Source organism: Oncorhynchus mykiss, chromosome 21 (genome assembly GCF_013265735.2).
Source record: "Oncorhynchus mykiss isolate Arlee chromosome 21, USDA_OmykA_1.1, whole genome shotgun sequence".
In the NCBI taxonomy this organism is placed as follows: domain Eukaryota; kingdom Metazoa; phylum Chordata; class Actinopteri; order Salmoniformes; family Salmonidae; genus Oncorhynchus; species Oncorhynchus mykiss.
This window is the reverse complement of record NC_048585.1, coordinates 13,823,600-13,840,045: the sequence shown is the minus strand read 5'-3', so window position 1 is coordinate 13,840,045 and position 16,446 is coordinate 13,823,600. Positions and strand designations below refer to the sequence as shown.

The 16,446-nt window shown below is 47.5% G+C and overlaps 1 protein-coding gene across 2 annotated transcripts in view; it reads right to left on the bottom strand.

Annotated features, from left to right (window-relative positions):
- The window catches only part of LOC110499758 (oxysterol-binding protein-related protein 8-like), a 155,454-nt gene that overhangs the window by 110,387 nt on the left and 28,621 nt on the right, over positions 1-16,446 (bottom strand). For both annotated transcript variants that reach the window (XM_036957001.1, XM_036957003.1), the window contains exon 3: positions 14,816-14,916. In XM_036957001.1, coding sequence (XP_036812896.1) covers positions 14,816-14,869 — 54 coding nt within the window. In that variant the 5' untranslated portion in view covers positions 14,870-14,916. The remainder of the gene's footprint in view (positions 1-14,815; positions 14,917-16,446) is intronic.

The window sequence follows — 16,446 nt, the reverse complement described above, 5'->3', positions numbered from 1 at the left end:
GGTTTTGTGCTAAAAAGTTAGCATCTGGAGACGAGCCCAGATGAGCCCAGATACCATTAGTCTAGAGGACTCCACCAGCCCAGCTGAGATAAGTCCAGATACCATTAGTCTAGAGGACTCTACCAGTCCAGCTGAGTCCAGATACCATTAGTCTAGAGGACTCTACCAGCCCAGCTGAGATGAGTCCAGATACCATTAGTCTACAGGACTCTACCAGCCCAGCTGAGATGAGTCCAGATACAATTAGTCTACAGGACTCTACCAGCCCAGCTGAGATGAGCCCAGATACCATTAGTCTAGAGGACTCTACCAGTCCAGCTGAGATGAGTCCAGATACCATTAGTCTACAGGACTCTACCAGCCCAGCTGAGATGAGTCCAGATACCATTAGTCTACAGGACTCTACCAGCCCAGCTGAGATGAGTCCAGATACCATTAGTCTACAGGACTCTACCAGCCCAGCTGAGATGAGCCCAGATACCATTAGTCTAGAGGACTCTACCAGTCCAGCTGAGATGAGTCCAGATACCATTAGTCTACAGGACTCTACCAGCCCAGCTGAGATGAGTCCAGATACCATTAGTCTACAGGACTCTACCAGCCCAGCTGAGATGAGTCCAGATACCATTAGTCTACAGGACTCTACCAGCCCAGCTGAGATGAGCCCAGATACCATTAGTCTAGAGGACTCTACCAGTCCAGCTGAGATGAGTCCAGATACCATTAGTCTACAGGACTCTACCAGCCCAGCTGAGTCCAGATACCATTAGTCTAGAGGACTCTACCAGCCCAGCTGAGATGAGTCCAGGTACCATTAGTCTAGAGGACTCTACCAGCCCAGCTGAGATGAGTCCAGATACCATTTGTCTAGAAGACTACCAGCCCAGCTGAGATGAGTCCAGATACCATTAGTCTAGAGGACTCTACCAGCCCAGCTGAGATGAGTCCAGATACCATTAGTCTAGAGGACTCCACCAGCACAGCTGAGATAAGTCCAGATACCATTTGTCTAGAGGACTACCAGCCGAGCTGAGATGAGTCCAGATACCATTAGTCTAGAGGACCACCAGCCCAGCTGAGATGAGTCCAGATACCATTAGTCTAGAGGACTCTACCAGCCCAGCTGAGATGAGCCCAGATACCATTTGTCTACAGGACTCTACCAGCCCAGCTGAGATGAGTCCAGATTAGAGGTCGACCGATTAATCGGAATGGCCGATTAATTAGGGCCGATTTCAAGTTTTCATAACAATCGGAAATCGGTATTTTTGGGCGCCGATTTGCAGTTTTTTTGTTGTTGTTTTTACACCTTTATTTAATCTTTATTTAACTAGGCAAGTCAGTTAAGAACACATTCCTATTTTCAATGACGGCCTAGGAACGGTGGGTTAACTGCCTCGTTCAGGGGCAGAAAGACACATTTTCACCTTGTCAGCTCGGGGGATCCAATCTTGCAACCTTTTCAGTTAACTAGCCCAACGCAATAACGACCTGCCTCTCTCTTGTTGCACTCCACAAGGAGACTGTTATGCAAGTGCAGTAAGCCAAGGTAAGTTGCTAGCTAGCATTAAACTTATCTTATAAAAAACAATCAATCATAATCACTAGTTAACTACACATGGTTGTTGATATTACTAGAATATTATCTAGCGTGTCCTGTGTTGCATATAATCTGACTGAGCATACAAGCATACAAGTATCTAAGTATCTGACTGAGCGGTGGTAGGCAGAAGCAGGCGCGTAAACATTCATTCAAACAATACTTTTGTGCCTTTTGCCAGCAGCTCTTCGTTGTGCGTCAAGTATTGTGCTGTTTATGACTTCAAACCTATCAACTCCCGAGATGAGTCGGGTGTGACCGAAGTGAAATGGCTGGTTAGTTGGCGCGCACTAATAGCGTTTCAAACTTCACTCGCTCTGAGCCTTGGGGTGGTTGTTTCCCTTGCTCTGCATGGGTAACGCTGCTTCGATGTGGTGGCTGTTGTCGCTGTGTTGCTGGTTCGAGCCCAGGGAGGAGCGAGGAGAGGGAAGGAAACTATACTGTTACACTGGCAATATTAAAGTGCCTATAAGAACATCCAATAGTCAAAGGTTAATGAAATACAAATGGTATAGAGAGAAATAGTCCTATTATTCCTATAATAACTACAACCTAAAACTTATTACCTGGGAATATTGAAGACTCATGTTAAAAGGAAGCACCAGCTTTCATATGTTCTCATGTTCTGAGCAAGGAACTGAAACGTTAGCTTTTTTACATGGCACATATTGCACTTTTACTTTCTTCTCCAACACTTTGTTTTTGCATTATTTAAACCAAATTGAACATGTTTCATTATTTATTTGAGGCTAAATTGATTGTATTGATGTATTATATTAAGTTAAAAAGTGTTCATTCAGTATTGTTGTAATTGTCATTATTACAAATACACATATTTTATTTAAAATCGGCCATTTAGTCCTCCAATAATCGGTATCGGCGTTGAAAAATCATAATCGGTCGACCTCTAGTCCAGATACCATTAATCTAGCAGAGCAGACCAGACCAGCACCAACTTCATCATAATTACAGTTGACAAACTGACAGGGAAACTGCGTCCCAGATGGCACCCTAAAAGGGACACATCCAGACTATCTGATGCACTAGGTCCATGGAAACAGGATACTGGCATTTGCTCTGTTGTCCGACCAGTAAAGGGTTAAGACCTGAACAAACCAGAAGGCCTCACATCACTCGTACTGACACACAAAGGAGTACAAGTACACGCCCAGAACTGACCTCAGATCAGTGAACTTGTGAAAATTCCCATGAAATACAGGAACAAAACTAAACCTGTCAGCTTCTTTTAAACAGACCAGTGGTTATTGTGGGCTGCCTGGTGTGAGTACCTACCCTTAACAGTCACAACCTCTCAGCAGCGTTATCTTAACAGTGACTACCTCTCAGCAGCGTTACCTTAACAGTGACTACCTCTCAGCAGCGTTACCTTAACAGTGACTACCTCTCAGCAGCGTTACCTTAACAGTCACAACCTCTCAGCAGCGTTACCTTAACAGTCACGACCTCTCAGCAGCGTTACCTTAACAGTGACTACCTCTCAGCAGCGTTACCTTAACAGTGACTACCTCTCAGCAGCGTTACCTTAACAGTGACTACCTCTCAGCAGCGTTACCTTAACAGTGACTACCTCTCAGCAGCGTTACCTTAACAGTGACTACCTCTCAGCAGCGTTACCTTAACAGTGACTACCTCTCAGCAGCGTTACCTTAACAGTCACGACCTCTCAGCAGCGTTACCTTAACAGTGACTACCTCTCAGCAGTGTTACCTTAACAGTGACTACCTCTCAGCAGCGTTACCTTAACAGTGACTACCTCTCAGCAGCGTTACCTTAACAGTGACTACCTCTCAGCAGCGTTACCTTAACAGTGACTACCTCTCAGCAGCGTTACCTTAACAGTGACTACCTCTCAGCAGCGTTACCTTAACAGTGACTACCTCTCAGCAGCGTTACCTTAACAGTGACTACCTCTCAGCAGCGTTACCTTAACAGTGACTACCTCTCAGCAGCGTTACCTTAACAGTCGCCACCTCTCAGCAGCGTTACCTTAACAGTGACTACCTCTCAGCAGCGTTACCTTAACAGTGACTACCTCTCAGCAGCGTTACCTTAACAGTGACTACCTCTCAGCAGCGTTACCTTAACAGTCACGACCTCTCAGCAGCGTTACCTTAACAGTGACTACCTCTCAGCAGTGTTACCTTAACAGTGACGACCTCTCAGCAGCGTTACCTTAACAGTGACTACCTCTCAGCAGCGTTACCTTAACAGTGACTACCTCTCAGCAGCGTTACCTTAACAGTGACTACCTCTCAGCAGCGTTACCTTAACAGTGACTACCTCTCAGCAGCGTTACCTTAACAGTGACTACCTCTCAGCAGCGTTACCTTAACAGTGACTACCTCTCAGCAGCGTTACCTTAACAGTGACTACCTCTCAGCAGCGTTACCTTAACAGTCGCCACCTCTCAGCAGCGTTACCTTAAGTCACCACCTCTCAGCAGTGTAGGAACAGGTATCTACTGAACTGTTCACCCAAAACTTGGAGTCACTAAGATGGTCTTTCATCCATTGCCTACAATGGACATAAATGATCTTAGTGCTATGAAGCGTACAGGACACTCAAAGTTCTGCTACTATGGGGGGGGGGGGATTGATATACGGCTCCTAAAGAAGGGCCTAAGCCCACAGAGGATGTATTAGGAGAGCATGAGACAGCCCACACCAGGCTTATTCCCTGCATACTTCTCTACTTTTCACCTGGGCCCAGAGAGTGCTTGTCTAAACTAGTGCACTAGCCTGTACAGGGGACAGGGCACCATTTGGGAGGCATCCCTAGACTGAGACATTCAGCTGTAATAACACTGCCTGAGGGAGGCATCCCTAGACTGAGACATTCAGCTGTAATAACACTGCCTGAGGGAGGCATCCCTAGACTGAGACATTCAGCTGTAATAACACTGCCTGAGGGAGGCATCCCTAGACTGAGACATTCAGCTGTAATAACACTGCCTGAGGGAGGCATCCCTAGACTGAGACATTCAGCTGTAATAACACTGCCTGAGGGAGGCATCCCTAGACTGAGACATTCAGCTGTAATAACACTGCCTGAGGGAGGCATCCCTAGACTGAGACATTCAGCTGTAATAACACTGCCTGGGGGAGGCATCCCTAGACTGAGACATTCAGCTGTAATAACACTGCCTGAGGGAGGCATCCCTAGACTGAGACATTCAGCTGTAATAACACTGCCTGAGGGAGGCATCCCTAGACTGAGACATTCAGCTGTAATAACACTGCCTGAGGGAGGCATCCCTAGACTGAGACATTCAGCTGTAATAACACTGCCTGAGGGAGGCATCCCTAGACTGAGACATTCAGCTGTAATAACACTGCCTGAGGGAGGCATCCCTAGACTGAGACATTCAGCTGTAATAACACTGCCTGAGGGAGGCATCCCTAGACTGAGACATTCAGCTGTAATAACACTGCCTGAGGGAGGCATCCCTAGACTGAGACATTCAGCTGTAATAACACTGCCTGAGGGAGGCATCCCTAGACTGAGACATTCAGCAGTAATAACACTGCCTGAGGGAGGCATCCCTAGACTGAGAGACATTCAGCTGTAATAACACTGCCTGAGGGAGGCCAGCCGGGTATTAGGCTCTGACACACACACACACATATACATACACACACATATATATATATATATACAGTGCCTTGCGAAAGTATTCGGCCCCCTTGAACTTTGCAACCTTTTGCCACATTTCAGGCTTCAAACATAAAGATATAAAACTGTATTTTTTTGTGAAGAATCAACACCAAGTGGGACACAATCCTGAAGTGGAACGACATTTATTGGATATTTCAAACTTTTTTAACAAATCAAAAACTGAAAAATTGGGCGTGCAAAATTATTCAGCCCCTTTACTTTCAGTGCAGCAAACTCTCTCCAGAAGTTCAGTGAGGATCTCTGAATGATCCAATGTTGACCTAAATTACTAATGATGATAAATACAATCCACCTGTGTGTAATCAAGTCTCCGTATAAATGCACCTGCACTGTGATAGTCTCAGAGGTCCGTTAAAAGCGCAAAGAGCATCATGAAGAACAAGGAACACACCAGGCAGGTCCGAGATACTGTTGTGAATAAGTTTAAAGCCGAATTTGGATACAAAAAGATTTCCCAAGCTTTAAACATCCCAAGGAGCACTGTGCAAGCGATAATATTGAAATGGAAGGAGTATCAGACCACTGCAAATCTACCAAGACCTGGCCGTCCCTCTAAACTTTCAGCTCATACAAGGAGAAGACTGATCAGAGATGCAGCCAAGAGGCCCATGATCACTCTGGATGAACTGCAGAGATCTACAGCTGAGGTGGGAGACTCTGTCCATAGGACAACAATCAGTCGTATATTGCACAAATCTGGCCTTTATGGAAGAGTGGCAAGAAGAAAGCCATTTCTTAAAGATATCCATGAAAAGTGTTGTTTAAAGTTTGCCACATGTCACCTGGGAGACACACCAAACATGTGGAAGAAGGTGCTCTGGTCAGATGAAACCAAAATTGAACTTTTTGGCAACAATGCAAAACGTTATGTTTGGCGTAAAAGCAACACAGCTGAACACACCATCCCCACTGTCAAACATGGTGGTGGCAGCATCATGGTTTGGGCCTGCTTTTCTTCAGCAGGGACAGGGAAGATGGTTAAAATTGATGGGAAGATGGATGGAGCCAAGTACAGGACCATTCTGGAAGAAAACCTGATGGAGTCTGCAAAAGACCTGAGACTGGGACGGAGATTTGTCTTCCAACAAGACAATGATCCAAAACATAAAGCAAAATCTACAATGGAATGGTTCAAAAATAAACATATCCAGGTGTTAGAATGGCCAAGTCAAAGTCCAGACCTGAATCCAATCGAGAATCTGTGGAAAGAACTGAAAACTGCTGTTCACAAATGCTCTCCATCCAACCTCACTGAGCTCGAGCTGTTTTGCAAGGAGGAATGGGAAAAAAATTCAGTCTCTCGATGTGCAAAACTGATAGAGACATACCCCAAGCGACTTACAGCTGTAATCGCAGCAAAAGGTGGCGCTACAAAGTATTAACTTAAGGGGGCTGAATAATTTTGCACGCCCAATTTTTCAGGTTTTGATTTGTTAAAAAAGTTTGAAATATCCAATAAATGTCGTTCCACTTCATGATTGTGTCCCACTTGTTGTTGATTCTTCACACAAAAATACAGTTTTATATCTTTATGTTTGAAGCCTGAAATGTGGCAAAAGGTTGCAAAGTTCAAGGGGGCCGAATACTTGTGTGTGTCAGGTCTAGTATAAGTGACTAAGAGAAACAACTTAATAGAAGATGCTGGAAGTGGTCTGTCAGAAACTGGACTCTAGCCCAGACCACTGAAAGTCTTCAATAAACTGTTCTTTACTGTGCAGATCATTTGTCTGTTGTTGGAGCCAATCCCAGCTACCCTGATCTTTGGTATTGTGTTTGCTGCTAATCCCTCTCATGTTTCAGTAAACAACAGCAAGAACCACCATCCACAATAAACCCATTGGGGAGTCTTGCACAGTCATGCCACAACAGCAGCTTGTCATTTGTGGACCGTAGGAACGCACTTCGTCGGCATCGTAGTCTCGGGAGACCAATCAGAGAAATTCCCACACTGAAATATTCCAACAATTAAAGTCTAACCTGCTCCCTCATTAGCTGAGAGGAATAGAAAGGATATATGCACCAAATGGCACCCTATTCCCTATATAGTGCACTACTTTGGCCCATAGGGTTCTGGTCTAAAGTACTGCACCATCGGGAATAGGCTGTCATTTGGGAAGAAGACAGGGTCTTAGTATTTATTTTTTGGGAGGGGTACTTTTTACCCCTTTTTCTCCCCAATTTCGGTAGCTACAGTCTTGTCCCATCGCTGCAACTCCCGAACAGATTCGGGAGAGTTGGCGACCGAAGTCAGTGTGCAGGTGCCCGGCCGCCACAAGGGATGAGGCGCCTGGGACGAGGACATCCCAGCCAGCCAAACCCTCCCTTAACATGAACGACGCTGGGCCAATTGTGTGCCGCCTCATGAGTCTCCCGGTCACGGCCGACTGCAACACAGCCCGGGATGGAACCTGGATCTGTAATGACCCCTCCGGTGCCTTAAACCGCTGCGTCACTCGGGAGGCTCAGACAGGGTCTTTGTCCTGTTACTGTATAATCCCACTGATGCCAGTGTGTGACACCCCTGAGAGACGGCCTGTTCTGTCATCACAGGACTCATCTGGAGCTCATTGCCTTCACACCCGCTGCAAGAAAAGCCAATGAGGATTATGATTAAGTTGAGATAATGTTTCTCCAATAGCAGAAGGCTTAGGGCTGAGCGATAAGGGCTAAAAATCATTTAAAAAATGTATGGCCGATTCCTGATATATATCTCCATGTTTTAAACGTTGTCTATAGATAAGCCTTGTTGCACAATTAAAGGTCAATACATTGCATTTCAAACAGTCAGCAATAATCTAATGAATTCAGATCACTGATCTGTCGATGAAAATTACATTTTATGTACCCGAGCCATTAACAACTCACATCCACAAATAATGACTCACTTATTGTAGCAAGCTGCACAGTGCATACAGCAGGAGGAGGGGATGGTGTCTGTGGAGTGGGAAGGTGCACAGTGCACACAGCAGGAGGAGGGGATGGTGTCTGTGGAGTGGGAAGGTGCACAGTGCACACAGCAGGAGGAGGGGATGGTGTCTGTGGAGTGGGAAGGTGAACAGTGCACACAGCAGGAGGAGGGCTTGGTGTCTGTGGAGTGGGAAGGTGCACAGTGCACACAGCAGGAGGAGGGGATGGTGTCTGTGGAGTGGGAAGGTGCACAGTGCACACAGCAGGAGGAGGGGATGGTGTCTGTGGAGTGGGAAGGTGCACAGTGCACACAGCAGGAGGAGGGGATGGTGTCTGTGGAGTGGGAAGCTGCACAGTGCACACAGCAGGAAGAGGGGATGGTGTCTGTGGAGTGGGAAGCTGCACAGTGCACACAGCAGGAAGAGGGGATGGTGTCTGTGGAGTGGGAAGCTGCACAGTGCACACAGCAGGAAGAGGGGATGGTGTCTGTGGAGTGGGAAGCTGTACAGTGCACACAGCAGGAGGAGGGGTTGGTGTCTGTGGAGTGGGAAGGTGCACAGTGCACACAGCAGGAGGAGGGGTTGGTGTCTGTGGAGTGGGAAGGTGCACAGTGCACACAGCAGGAGGAGGGCTTGGTGTCTGTGGAGTGGGAAGGTGCACAGTGCACACAGCAGGAGGAGGGGATGGTGTCTATGGAGTGGGAAGGTGCACAGTGCACACAGCAGGAGGAGGGGATGGTGTCTATGGAGTGGGAAGGTGCACAGTGCACACAGCAGGAGGAGGGGGGGTTGGTGTCTGTGGAGTGGGAAGGTGCACAGTGCACACAGCATGAGGAGGGGCTTGGTGTCTGTGGAGTGGGAAGGTGCACAGTGCACACAGCAGGAGGAGGGGATGGTGTCTATGGAGTGGGAAGGTGCACAGTGCACACAGCAGGAGGAGGGGATGGTGTCTGTGGAGTGGGAAGGTGCACAGTGCACACAGCAGGAGGAGGGGATGGTGTCTGTGGAGTGGGAAGGTGAACAGTGCACACAGCAGGAGGAGGGCTTGGTGTCTGTGGAGTGGGAAGGTGCACAGTGCACACAGCAGGAGGAGGAGGGGATGGTGTCTGTGGAGTGGGAAGGTGCACAGTGCACACAGCAGGAGGAGGGGATGGTGTCTGTGGAGTGGGAAGGTGCACAGTGCACACAGCAGGAGGAGGGGGGGTTGGTGTATGTGGAGTGGGAAGGTGCACAGTGCACACAGCAGGAGGAGGAGGGGGTGGTGTCTGTGGAGTGGGAAGCTGCACAGTGCACACAGCAGGAGGAGGGCGGGATGGTGTCTGGAGTGGGAAGGTGCACAGTGCACACAGCAGGAGGAGGGGTTGGTGTCTGTGGAGTGGGAAGGTTCTGTACCATCACTCATTCATATATCTTTATGTACATATTCTTTATCCCTTTACACTTGTGTGTATAAGGTAGTAGTTTTGGAATTGTTAGTTAGATTACTTGTTATTACTGCATTGTCGGAACTAGAAGCACAAGCATTTCGCTACACTCGCATTAACATGTGTAGGTGACAATTATTTTTGCTTTGATTTGATTTGGAGTCAAGACCAAAAAGACAGAATGCTCAAAAACACAACGACAACCTTAATTCTGCGAACATTGCCCTAAAACAAACATTGGATATTGAGATTCTTCTGAAGGGTTTTAAGGGAGGAAGTTGTTCAGGGCCAAACTCAGCCTGTAATCTCATTAGTATTGAACCAATCAACCGCTTGCTTGTCCCTGATATGTCTGATTATGAGCACACTGTCTGAGAGACTCAGAGGGAGGGAGGGACACTCCCTGTTTATGGGTGACTTGCAACATCTGGGGCTCTTACAGAGAACAAGCAGCAGGTTCACAAGGACAGACTCAACACCAGTGAGAGCCAACCATCATCACAACCATCACTCACACATGTCCACATTGTAACAGAGCCTGAAGATCTCAGCTCAGCCTCTACAGCCTTCTGAAGAGCCAACCATCATCACAACCATCACTCACACATGTCCACATTGTAACAGAGCCTGAAGATCTCAGCTCAGCCTCTACAGCCTTCTGAAGACCCAACCATTATCACAACCATCACTCACACATGTCCACATTGTAACAGAGCCTGAAGATCTCAGCTCAGCCTCTACAGCCTTCTGAAGAGCCAACCATCATCACAACCATCACTCACACATGTCCACATTGTAACAGAGCCTGAAGATCTCAGCTCAGCCTCTACAGCCTTCTGAAGAGCCAACCATCATCACAACCATCACTCACACATGTCCACATTGTAACAGAGCCTGAAGATCTCAGCTCAGCCTCTACAGCCTTCTGAAGACCCAACCATAGAAGTCCCCATGGAGGACAATCATACTGGAGGACAATCATACTGGAGGACAATCATACTGGAGGACAATCATACTGGAGGACATTCATACTGGAGGACAATCATACTGGAGGACAATCATACTGGACTTGAGTGATCGTCGATGATGATACAACATGCGTTTGTGTATTTTGTGTTTATGAACCAGCATGTGTATAACTGTGGGGATAGCTATGTTCTACTCTGTGGGTATAGCTGTGGGTATAGCTGTGGGGATAGCTGTGGGTATAGCTGTGGGGATAGCTGTGTTCTACGCTGTGGGTATAGCTGTGGGTATAGCTGTGGGGATAGCTGTGTTCTACTCTGTGGGTATAGCTGTGGGTATAGCTGTGGGGATAGCTGTGTTCTACTCTGTGGGTATAGCTGTGGGGATAGCTGTGGGTATAGCTGTGGGGATAGCTGTGTTCTACGCTGTGGGTATAGCTGTGGGTATAGCTGTGGGGATAGCTGTGTTCTACTCTGTGGGTATAGCTGTGGGTATAGCTGTGGGGATAGCTGTGTTCTACTCTGTGGGTATAGCTGTGGGGATAGCTGTGGGTATAGCTGTGGGGATAGCTGTGTTCTACGCTGTGGGTATAGCTGTGGGTATAGCTGTGGGGATAGCTGTGTTCTACGCTGTGGGTATAGCTGTGGGGATAGCTGTGGGTATAGCTGTGGGGATAGCTGTGTTCTACGCTGTGGGTATAGCTGTGGGGATAGCTGTGGGTATAGCTGTGGGTATAGCTGTGTTCTACGCTGTGGGTATAGCTGTGGGTATAGCTGTGGGGATAGCTGTGGGGATAGCTGTGTTCTACGCTGTGGGTATAGCTGTGGGTATAGCTGTGGGTATAGCTGTGGGGATAGCTGTGTTCTACGCTGTGGGTATAGCTGTGGGTATAGCTGTGGGTATAGCTGTGGGGATAGCTATGTTCTACTCTGTGGGTATAGCTGTGGGTATAACTGTGGGGATAGCTATGTTCTACTCTGTGGGTATAGCTGTGGGTATAGCTGTGGGTATAGCTGTGGGGATAGCTGTGTTCTACTCTGTGGGTATAGCTGTGGGGATAGCTGTGGGTATAGCTGTGGGGATAGCTGTGTTCTACGCTGTGGGTATAGCTGTGGGTATAGCTGTGGGGATAGCTGTGTTCTACTCTGTGGGTATAGCTGTGGGGATAGCTGTGGGTATAGCTGTGGGGATAGCTGTGTTCTACTCTGTGGGTATAGCTGTGGGGATAGCTGTGGGTATAGCTGTGGGGATAGCTGTGTTCTACGCTGTGGGTATAGCTGTGGGTATAGCTGTGGGGATAGCTGTGTTCTACGCTGTGGGTATAGCTGTGGGGATAGCTGTGGGTATAGCTGTGGGGATAGCTGTGTTCTACGCTGTGGGTATAGCTGTGGGGATAGCTGTGGGTATAGCTGTGGGGATAGCTGTGTTCTACGCTGTGGGTATAGCTGTGGGTATAGCTGTGGGGATAGCTGTGGGGATAGCTGTGTTCTACGCTGTGGGTATAGCTGTGGGTATAGCTGTGGGGATAGCTGTGTTCTACGCTGTGGGTATAGCTGTGGGTATAGCTGTGGGTATAGCTGTGGGGATAGCTGTGTTCTACGCTGTGGGTATAGCTGTGTTCTACGCTGTGGGTATAGCTGTGGGGATAGATGTGTTCTACGCTGTGGGGATAGCTGTGTTCTACGCTGTGGTTATATCTGTGTTCTACTCTGTGGGGATAGCTATGTTCTACTCTGTGGGTATAGCTGTGGGGATAGCTGTGTTCTACGCTGTGGGTATAGCTGTGGGTATAGCTGTGGGGGTAGCTGTGTTCTACGCTGTGGGTATAGCTGTGTTCTACGCTGTGGGTATAGCTGTGGGGATAGATGTGTTCTACGCTGTGGGGATAGCTGTGTTCTACGCTGTGGTTATATCTGTGTTCTACTCTGTGGGGATAGCTGTGTTCTACTCTGTGGGTATAGCTGTGGGTATAGCTGTGGGTATAGCTGTGGGGATAGCTGTGTTCTACGCTGTGGGGATAGCTGTGTTCTACGCTGTGGTTATATCTGTGTTCTACTCTGTGGGGATAGCTGTGTTCTACTCTGTGGGTATAGCTGTGGGTATAGCTGTGGGTATAGCTGTGGGGATAGCTGTGTTCTACGCTGTGGGTATAGCTGTGGGTATAGCTGTGTTCTACGCTGTGGGTATAGCTGTGTTCTACGCTGTGGGTATAGCTGTGGGGATAGATGTGTTCTACGCTGTGGGGATAGCTGTGTTCTACGCTGTGGTTATATCTGTGTTCTACTCTGTGGGGATAGCTGTGTTCTACTCTGTGGGTATAGCTGTGGGTATAGCTGTGGGTATAGCTGTGGGGATAGCTGTGTTCTACGCTGTGGGTATAGCTGTGGGTATAGCTGTGTTCTACGCTGTGGGTATAGCTGTGGGGATAGATGTGTTCTACGCTGTGGGGATAGCTGTGTTCTACGCTGTGGTTATATCTGTGTTCTACGCTGTGGGGATAGCTGTGTTCTACACTGTGGGAATAGCTGTGGGTATAGCTGTGTTCTACGCTGTGGGGATAGCTGTGGGTATAACTGTGGGTATAGCGGTGTTCTACGCTGTGGGTATAACTGTGGGTATAGCTGTGGGGATAGCAGTGTTCTACACTGTGGGGATAGCTGTGTTCTACGCTGTGGGGATAGCTGTGTTCTACGCTGTGGGTATAGCTGTGGGGATAGCTGTGGGTATAGCTGTGTGTACGTGGACATGGTGTGTAGTGTGTATGTGGACATGGTGTGTAGTGTGTATGTGGACATGGTGTGTAGTGTGTATGTGGACATGGTGTGTAGTGTGTATGTGGACATGGTGTGTAGTGTGTATGTGGACATGGTGTGTAGTGTGTATGTGGACACGGTGTGTAGTGTGTATGTGGACACGGTGTGTAGTGTGTATGTGGACACGGTGTGTAGTGTGTATGTGGACATGGTGTGTGGACACGGTGTGTAGTGTGTAAGTGGACATGGTGTGTAGTGTGTATGTGGACACGGTGTGTAGTGTGTAAGTGGACATGGTGTGTGGACACGGTGTGTAGTGTGTAAGTGGACATGGTGTGTAGTGTGTATGTGGACATGGTGTGTAGTGTGTAAGTGGACATGGTGTGTAGTGTGTATGTGGACATGGTGTGTAGTGTGTATGTGGACATGGTGTGTATGTGGACATGGTGTGTATGTGGACATGGTGTGTAGTGTGTAAGTGGACATGGTGTGTAGTGTGTATGTGGACATGGTGTGTAGTGTGTATGTGGACATGGTGTGTATGTGGACATGGTGTGTAGTGTGTAAGTGGACATGGTGTGTAGTGTGTATGTGGACATGGTGTGTAGTGTGTATGTGGACATGGTGTGTAGTGTGTATGTGGACATGGTGTGTAGTGTGTATGTGGACATGGTGTGTAGTGTGTATGTGGACATGGTGTGTAGTGTGTATGTGGACATGGTGTGTAGTGTGTATGTGGACATGGTGTGTAGTGTGTATGTGGACATGGTGTGTATGTGGATACGGTGTGTAGTGTGTATGTGGACACGGTGTGTAGTGTGTATGTGGACATGGTGTGTATGTGGACATGGTGTGTAGTGTGTATGTGGACATGGTGTGTAGTGTGTATGTGGACATGGTGTGTAGTGTGTATGTGGACACGGTGTGTAGTGTGTATGTGGACACGGTGTGTAGTGTGTACGTGGACATGGTGTGTAGTGTGTATGTGGACATGGTGTGTGTGTGAAAGGACTAGACAGGTTTGATCTTCTCCAGGTTTTCGTCTTCATCATTCGTTCACCTCTTCATATTCCTCTCTCTGCTGTTGGCATTCCCACGAGGCATGAAAGTGAGAGGCTAAGCGACCTTTAATGTCCGGCACAAGTGCCTGAAACCGTGACTCAGTGTGGGACTGCCAAAGCCGGTGGCAGGCTAGGAACATGAGCACCGTAGGACATCATTAAGAAACAGAGCCCTGACCTGAACACACCCCTGTGATCATCACTGAGAAGGACATGACAGAAGACAAAGCCACCAATGAGGAAGACCTCCAGGACCATGAGCACCAGAAGAAGACGAAGGCTTTTTAACTGGGCTTTACAAGACAAGAAGCCCAGAGCTAATAGGCCTGAGTCCAGGCAAAAGGGACGTGATGCTCCTGCGAGTTGACATTTCCCTGCCCAAGTGAGGAGGGGTGGGGCTTGTACTCACCAGAGCTGTCTCACCGTCGCCCTGGGACTGGGACTCAGAAGAAGAAGAGTCCATGGTTCCACAGATTGCTGCCTGTTAGAGATGCTCAGAGCTCTGCATGTCTGTGGAAGACAGAAACAAAGACAGGTAAACATATAGACAGAGGGAGGAAGAGAGAAACAGAGAGAGAAACAGAGACAGGTAAACATATAGACAGAGGGAGGAAGAGAGAAACAGAGAGAGAGACAGGACATGACAGGTAAACATATAGACAGAGGGAGGAAGAGAGAAACAGAGAGACAGGACAGGTAAACATATAGACAGAGGGAGAAAGAGAGACAGATGGACAAGCACACCACACTCACACAATTGACACAGACCCACACACAGCATAAACAATGAGATCCCAGCACAGCCCGTCACATCAGGACATACGCCTAAAGGTCACAAGTGAGAGTGGAGGCCAGCCAGGCAGCACCATGTCCAGGGGTCACATGCTCCATCTGCAGCTCAACTCTTCTGATGGCTTTGATCATCTTTGTTTTTTTCCACCCTTTCAATGATTACTTATATGTGATGCGGTTCAGAGCAGGGCTGAACTTCCAACGTGACATCAGTCATCTGTCCTCCTGCCAGCTAAAACCCAATTATTTCTTTCCCCCTCAGTTACTTTCCAAATTGCAACTGCTTCTTTCACCAATCCAACATGACAATGTACCTGCCACCCGCTGAGAGGCATCAACTGATGGCGAGTCTCTCTGTCTCTCTCTCTCTCTCAATTTCAATTCAATTCAAGGGCTTTATTGGCATGGGAAACATGTGTTAACATTGCCAAAGCAAGTGAGGTAGACAACATACAAAGTGAAAATATAAAGTGAAAAACAACAAAAATTAACAGTAAACATTACACATACAGAGGTTTCAAAACAGTAAAGACATTACAAATGTCATATTATATATATACAGTGTTTTAACAATGTACAAATGGTTAAAGGACACAAGATAAAATAAATAAGCATAAATATGGGTTGTATTTACAATGGTGTGTGTTCTTCACTGGTTGCCCTTTTCTCGTGGCAACAGGTCACAAATCTTGCTGCTGTGATGGCACACTGTGGAATTTCACCCAGTAGATATGGGAGTTTTTCAAATTTGGATTTGTTTTCGAATTCTTTGTGGATCTGTGTAATCTGAGGGAAATATGTCTCTCTAATATGGTCATACATTGGGCAGGAGGTTAGGAAGTGCAGCTCAGTTTCCACCTCATTTTGTGGGCAGTGAGCACATAGCCTGTCTTCTCTTGAGAGCCATGTCTGCCTACGGCGGCCTTTCTCAATAGCAAGGCTATGCTCACTGAGTCTGTACATAGTCAAAGCTTTCCTTAATTTTGGGTCAGTCACAGTGGTCAGGTATTCTGCCGCTGTGTACTCTCTGTTTAGGGCCAAATAGCATTCTAGTTTGCTCTGTTTTTTTGTTAATTCTTTCCAATGTGTCAAGTAATTATCTTTTTGTTTTCTCATGATTTGGTTGGGTCTAATTGTGCTGTTGTCCTGGGGCTCTGTAGGGTGTGTTTGTGTTTGTGAACAGAGCCCCAGGACCAGCTTGCTTAGGGGACTCTTCTCCAGGTTCATCTCTCTGTAGGTGATGGCTTT